Source organism: Capsicum annuum, chromosome 12, assembly GCF_002878395.1.
Source record: "Capsicum annuum cultivar UCD-10X-F1 chromosome 12, UCD10Xv1.1, whole genome shotgun sequence".
NCBI classification, from domain to species: Eukaryota; Viridiplantae; Streptophyta; class Magnoliopsida; order Solanales; family Solanaceae; genus Capsicum; species Capsicum annuum.
Window position 1 is genome coordinate 319,742 of NC_061122.1, and position 7,666 is coordinate 327,407.

Sequence of the window (7,666 nt, forward strand, 5' to 3'; positions counted from 1 at the left end):
CTGAATTGTGAAATGTGAATAATTGGACTTGGGCCAGTGGGTATGGGTGGAGTATGGGCCGCATTAGAATTTTAGGTGGATAACAGGCCATTAGTACAGCCCAGCACCTATCATTTTATCGGGTAATCGGGTGACCCGAACCGATAAACCAATAACAGAAATTATCAACCCGACACCCGACCCGATATTCAAAATAACCGACCCGTTAACCCGATAAGCAAATTAACGGTTCGGGTTAACGGTTTGTACCGAAAAATGCACCGGCCTAATTTGTGGACCAGTGTCGTGTATGGAAATTCATTGTGTAAGGTGACTTTTCAGCTTTAATGTTAAGTTGATTATAAAAATCTTGCTTTATCGTTTGATTAAACTATTTTTTTTTTAGTGACAATTCTTGCTTCAACCAGCCAGAGTCATTCTGGACATTCTGCAAATTATAGAGGTGAAGTGATGTTCAACCATAGGCAGAGAATGAGAGGATTTGCACCAGCTGAGCCAGCCCTCCATGGGCTTGCTTGGCCAGCTGGGCTGCTGCCTCATGCTTGGGCCCTATTAGCTATGGTCGGTGGACTAGAACAAGACCAGGACCAACACCCTGCCCCACCACAACACCCTGGCCCACCTCAAGACCCTGCACCCCAAGACCCTGACCCACCCGGTGAACCTGCCCCACCCCAAGACCCTCCTAAAGACCCTGACCCACCAGGTGAACCTGCCCCACCCCAAGACCCTCCTCAAGAGCCAGCCCCACCCGGTGAACCTGCCCCACCCCAAGACCCTCCTCAAGACCCTGACCCACCAGGTGAACCTGCCCCACCCCAAGACCCTCCTCAAGAGCCAGCCCCACCCCAACATTATAGAAGCCAAGTCCGCATCCACAACACACATGATCTATACCTGGTCCCAGTCAGCGTAGATGACAATGCTGACCCAAATATCGTCTTCATTGAGGCCGTCAACGTAACTTGGGAAGAATACTGTGCGATTTGGAAACTCTGTAATACACAGGCAACTTTAAAGCTCCTTCCTTATAAAGCAAACAGAATATCAACTATCAAGGCAATCTCTCTACTAGCTGGTAAATACTATCTCTTTAATCATTTTCCCATTCACGTTAATTTAAGTCTCATATGATAACATTTTCTTATTCTTCTAGGAATTGGACTGGGGTATTACTGCCCGTTCACAGTGGGCGAATTCCTGAAAGAATTGGTAGCTGCTCTGAAGGACCTGAAAATGAGAGGATTCCCCATTCACCTCATACTTGGATTGAAGCTGAGGTGGTCTGACATGCTCTTTTAGCTGACAATATCGCACTAATAAATGATCTCTCGGACATGCAAAGAATGTAATTGAAAACTGCTGAGACGAGGTAGAGAACTCCGCATTTTAGAGAAACCCATCTGCACCTATGATTCAAACAAATATCTCGATGTCTTTGGATAATGACTTTATGACTCTGTGTGTGTATATATAATATCAAATCGTGGTGCCCAGTTGGCAATGTAGGAGTAAGTCGAAGTGACTGCTAGCTATAACATCTATACCTTCAAAAATCTTTTACTTCGAAATAAGACCTTAACTGAGCAAGATAATGAACTTAGAAACTGCATCAATCACCTAATAAACTGCTAGAAGTATCAGCAAATGAAAACACACTTGCCTGATCCAAGGTTTTCAGAGAGATCGTGTCTACATATGCAGTAAACCAGGACTCCATTCTGCATATGTACCATTGCAACACCTCATGGGAAAGCCCTTCTTGCCTACAGCACAAATAATTCAATATGAATGTGCATGTATAACCAGATTCCACAAACAAAAGACGATAGCAGATAAAATGGGAAGCATTTTTGTCTGCATACCTCAACTCTGGATGCCTGTCCAATACAATAGATATTGCTTAAAGGACTGACAAGTCATGACTATGCTCGTTCCTCACTTTCTCAGTCTGCATAAGCAATAAAATTTATCATCACTGGTCTCTTTTAAAAATCTTAGGCACAGCATTGTTGATAAGTTCAAAATTAAAGACCGACCTCACTTGAGGATTTTCTTGAATACATCTCCAACTTGAACAACTGTATTTTGACAAACTTGATGACCATCCATGTCACAAACAGTATGAAGTATGAAGCTATAAAAGAGAAGGAAAACATAATTAAGCTCTTGACTGAGTTGATAGCACCTCTAGTAAATTTGCACAACGAAATATGAAGGGAACAGAAAAAGAGCACAGGAAAATTCAGGAAATGCAAGAAGCTTTGAAAACTCGGGAGGTAACTAAAATCCGTTCCACCCAGGCCACTTGTAAGTCCCTTTGATTAAAATTCAAAGACAAACTAACAAATTTGTTAGTGACGTTATTCTGAAGGTTGAATCTGGAAGAAGTTAGAGCAAGTAAAAATTTAATACCTAGATTTGCCGAGAGAGAGCAAACAAAAGAGGGGAAGTGCAGGCTAATTCATGATAAAAATTATTTATTCAATGTAATGTCATCCAGGTTACATTTATAGGTTATGGTCATACAGCACGAGTTATCACCGCTAGTGCGAAACATGGTGAGCTCTAACCAGCGAATCAATGGAGCCAGCAGATTCTCATCACACACCCCATGGAGCCTGAAAAGAATGATTATTGATCAGAGCAAATTAATTGCTAACTAAAAGGCACTAACGTCCAGATCTGGAAAGACAATTTGGGAGGAAAGGTTTAAATTCTCTCACAACTATCCAAATCTTGAAGGTTTTATCCACTTGAAATTAGATGGCATCAGCACTTCATATACCCCGGAGTCATATATGTTATGAAACCTTAGGTTAAAAATGTAACCGCATAAATTTTTCATGGCTATTGTTAACAATTCTCATGTTTCTAACTTTTAAACACCAACTATATTTTATTCTACATATAATGTATCTAGTGATCGTATGAAAGAATAAGGGCAGTCTGTGTTTGACTTCAAAAGGTACAAAAGTAACTTAACAAAACTTTTTTCTTCACGTGTATTTTGACGTACAGATCTTTTCATCATCATCGAAACAACCAAGTCTATAAAAGAATCAAGTCATGTGAAGAAGCTGCTAATCTTTGTAACGTGATTGTCAGCAACAAGGTTCACTTTTGACTTTTAATCTATCAGTGAATTAACAAAGTAAATTGAATGATTGCATAAGTAATGCATCTGAAACATGAAAATGACTAAAAACAGGAAAAATCTAAAAGTCATCTAAGAGAGTGTTATTTTATAAGCACAGATAGTCCGCAGGCAATAGCTCAATTTTATTTCAAATTGTGAAACACTGAGTAGTGTGCGAAGTCTGTTTCGTAGAACTTTCATGGTATCAAGCAAATCAAGCCACCAGAAGAATAGTGTGCACAAAATGCCATTTCCTGAAAAACACTTTTTCCTAACCAAAATCTAATCACAGAAAATTAGAAATGGCCATCGGATGCTTTGCCTCCTAGAAGAACTGGGTATCCTACTTTTATATGTACAAGGTTCGTTAGGGGGAACAACAAGGTTCGTTGAGGTGGCTCTACTTTTCTTCGAAAAAATTCAGAGAAGAATTTGTTTAAAGGGAATATAATATGAACAAGGTCATGTGGAGTAGATTTTATATGTGTTTCCATTGCAACTCTCTCAAAAGATAGTATTGTTGACTACTGAAGTTGTAGTGAATGCAATTAATGCATCTAAAATTCAAATATATGCACCATGATATGCACTACTATTACTATATTGTGAACCTCGAATCCTTGGCAATCCGCTAACATACCTGCCACGGGCTTGCCCAATCAAGTGACATTGGCCAAGCACCAAACCACGCTCCAATAACATCTCCATAAGAAGGTAAACAGATTATATAGTCTGTGGACTCATTTTGCCTACAAGAACAAACATACTAAATAATGTCTAGGATAGCTCTTACATGCAAATATCAAATGCCCACAGATGAGAAAATGAAAATCACTTTGTTGTAGTAAATATTATGTGCCAATCAGTCCATGATGAGCCAAAAACACAAGCCGCTAGTACAAACCGCCAAAACAATATTACTGAAAGCATGAGATGAATCCCAAATGTTGCTCATATCCGAAGTTTTAGTGCAATCAGATGTCTTTTTTATTTGTAGCTAAAGGAACACTTCCAGAAAAAACTCCACAGTTTAAGAAATTGATATCATTTAACATCTAGGTGTTTTGAAAGGGATAAATTTTATCGGATCGGTCTTAACTATATCAACATAAGGATGCTAAGATCTTCCTCAACAGACTATATTAATTTTGAACCTACAAACTATGTAGTTTGCTACTCAAGCTTTGGGAGAAGAATCTAGAAGTAAAAATAAATAAAAATCTACATAGGTTTTTAATTAAGATCCTATTCCTATCAAGAAATATTGAACCACAAATTACAAGTAGGGAAGAAAATCAAATGAAACAATTCACATCAGATAATTTTAACATTCAAAAGTATGAAAGCAATTAGAAGAAATTTTCTAGAAAACATACCGGAACTAAAACACACGGATGAGATGATAAAAATTAAAGGTGTTGAGGAAAAAAAAATATGACAGCAGCAATTAATCAAAAACGACGAAAGGAACCATCAATCATGAAATTGAATTACTAGAAGAAGATTACAAAAAATGTGAGAGTAAAACCAACCTGAAATTGAGATAATATGAAACCAATTAGTGCGAGTGGTGATGCCCAAATGATGAAAAGTAGATGAATATAAGTGTCTTTTTGTTGTTGTTGGGAATGAGAGACTGGGGAGAAAGATGCTTCTAGAGTTTTATTTAACCACTGACAACTACTCTTTTCCATTAGTTGAAGCTAAATTTATGAAAATGCCATTGGTCTTCCACCAAAATGTCGGTGAACTACATACTATGGCTCCCAGAGCCACCATTGAATCGAGGATATCTTGAAGTGAAATATAGCTTATTTCCTTTGATGGCTCCCACCTTATTTCCAGGCATGCCCAGGATTGGACAACTTAATCATGGAAAACATGGCACGGGAACCACTATTGAAAATTTAAATTCACAAAGGTGGTTAACTCGCATCGTTATTGGTAAACCTGGTGCAGCCAAGTTTGCATCAACTTTAATCCGATCAGCACTAGATGCAACAGCAACTTTGAGACCATTGCTTTTACACTTGTTGTACCACATCACCAAATTAATGAAAAACAACAAAAAGCAGAAAGAGCAAGAACATATAGTCCAATTGCATCACAGGTTATACATACCTGAGAAACAAGTTCAAAGGCACCAGAGAAACTATTCCAGAATTCGGTTTTGCATACTACAAATGATATGATTGTCACAGTTTATAGATAAAACTATCAGTTCTGGGGTCAGTTACCATGACTAAAAGGAAAGTGAATTAAATTAATTATGCTATTGCAATCGAAATGTACCAAACATAGATTCGGTGGCAAATTGGAGTTGAATTTAGCTCTCACAACAGCACTGTTTACATGAGGCCTACAAACTTTAACCAAATACAGCGATAATGTGAGTTACTGACAAAAGACGTCTCAATATAAAAAAAAAAAAAAAAAAAAAAAAGATCAGCCAATTCACTTCACTTGACCGCAACTCTTGAAAACAAACAAACTTTAGCACAAAGATTTCAAATCAGATTTTAAGATTCAATCTTTCATACTAATAACCAAACCCCACAAAAAATCAACAAAATATTGACAAAACACATCTTAATATACCAAACACATATTTATCATAAACATGAGCTTTATCACATAAATCTATATAAATAGAAAAAAAAAAAACCAAAAAACTATAAAAATCAAAACTTTATAGCATAAATCTCCAGATCCCACATCCACAAACATCCCAACAAACGCAAAAACAAAAATCAAAACTTTTTTTACATAAAAATTCAATTTTTAATTAACTAAAATTCAAGAAAGTATCTTTTTTTTCTTAAACGGGAGAGAAGAAAGGAGACTAAATGGCAGCGAACAAACTTCAGCACAAAGATTTCAAAATCAGATTTTAAGATTCAATCTTTCATACTAATAACCAAACCCCATGAGCTTTATCAAATAAATCTATATAAATCGAAAAAAAAAAAACTATAAAAATCAAAACTTTATAACATAAATCTCCAGATCCCACATCCACAAACAGCCCAACAAACGCAAAAACAAAAAATCAAAACTTTTTTACACATAAAAATTCAATTTTTAATTAACTAAACTTCAAGAAAGTATCTTTTTTTCTTAAAAGGGAGAGAAGAAAGGAGACTAAATGGCGGCAAATCAATCCGTATTTGGGCCAGCGATGGCCTGTGGAATAGGTGGTGGCTGTGACGATTGTGGAGACGGTGGGAAGGGATAACGGAGGCGGTGGGTGGTGAAGTGAAATGACTTATACGGTTGATTTAGGGAAATTGATAAGGACCGTCTGATCAGAAGGTGTGGATAGTTGAGATTAAAATTAAGATTTAGGCCGGGTTGATGGCTATTGGATTAGTTCAAGATTTTAAATTGGGCCATGAGTAAAAAAATGGAAAAAGGAGCTGGGCTAGCCACTTTTTTAAAAAAAATGGCTCATAATTGAAAAAGTGGACAACTTAGCTCAGTCGGCCCAATTTAATACCCTTTTTTAGCTATTTGGTCCAATTAGGTACATGCAGTCTGTATACTCAATTGATACACTTTTATAAAAAATTGATACATTTTTATATTATATTGATATACTTTTTAAAAAAGAGAAAGGAAATTTTATGCAAGCACATGCAGTCCCTATATTGAATTGATACTCTTTTGTATCACATTAATACACTTTTATACTACATTGATATACTTGCAGTGTCCATTTACTCAATTGATACTCTCTTATACTAGATTGATACATTTTTAGAATGCATGTAGAAACTATATAGAGTCATATAAAATATGTATCTAAATAATAATTGTACTTAAAAATTGTATAGAATGTGTATAAAAATGCTATAATTATTATATAGAATATGTATATGTATAGAAACTGTATCATTATTATACATAAATATATATCTTTAATAATTGTATTATATTAAAAGTATACGATATTGTATTTTATTGTATAAATAAGTAAAAATAAACAAAATAATTAGTATATTATTTTAATAATATTGGTGAATGCAAAATAAATTGTTTGTCGTATTTCTACTTCGATGGAGAAAACCAAGAAGTTATGTTGTTGCGTTGAAATCATGGACCTACTGATTTTGCAAAAAGAAAATAATATTGATAAATTATTTTGTACCTTAAAAGGGATGGGAAATAAGCAATTGCTATTTGTTTGCGATGTTGAGAATTAGTAACCTAAAACATTTTTCTTTCTTGTTTTAATATTTGACCATAAACCAATAAGGAAATACCTTTGACTAATGATGTCCACTCACAGATGCCACTCCCCACACACCCAAATGGCCATTCGGTTAGAATTAGTTTCGCCGAGTGGCTATTTACCGGGGTTAAGAATTTAGGTGTTAGTTTTGTAGAATTATTTTAGTTTTAGGTGTTATTTTTGTTCTTTCCCCTAAAAAAAAAATAGAGATTAAACAAATTAAAAATTGGGAAAAGGATATGGTACGATCATTTTAAAAAAAATTACCCACATTTGAAAAGGTGGACATGCTATAG

The 7,666-nt window shown here is 35.7% G+C and overlaps 2 protein-coding genes across 2 annotated transcripts; both read right to left on the reverse strand.

Moving 5' to 3' along the window:
• Window positions 1-1,864: 1,864 nt before the first annotated feature.
• Window positions 1,865-5,073, reverse strand: LOC107854323 (polyamine oxidase 4-like). Its single transcript, XM_047400463.1, has 4 exons — window positions 3,780-5,073; window positions 2,509-2,621; window positions 2,040-2,137; window positions 1,865-1,951 (listed from the first exon to the last, which is right to left on the reverse strand). The coding sequence occupies exons 1-4, from the start codon at window positions 3,845-3,847 to the stop codon at window positions 1,904-1,906; spliced, it is 327 nt and encodes a 108-aa protein (XP_047256419.1). The 5' UTR covers window positions 3,848-5,073; the 3' UTR covers window positions 1,865-1,903.
• Window positions 5,073-6,490, reverse strand: LOC124889250 (protein SUPPRESSOR OF QUENCHING 1, chloroplastic-like; the record flags this gene model as incomplete). The annotated part of the gene is given in 2 exon segments (XM_047400462.1): window positions 5,073-5,316; window positions 5,432-6,490. A coding segment is annotated over 1 exon segment (111 nt), but the record flags the coding sequence as incomplete, so codon positions are not given.
• Window positions 6,491-7,666: the final 1,176 nt, after the last annotated feature.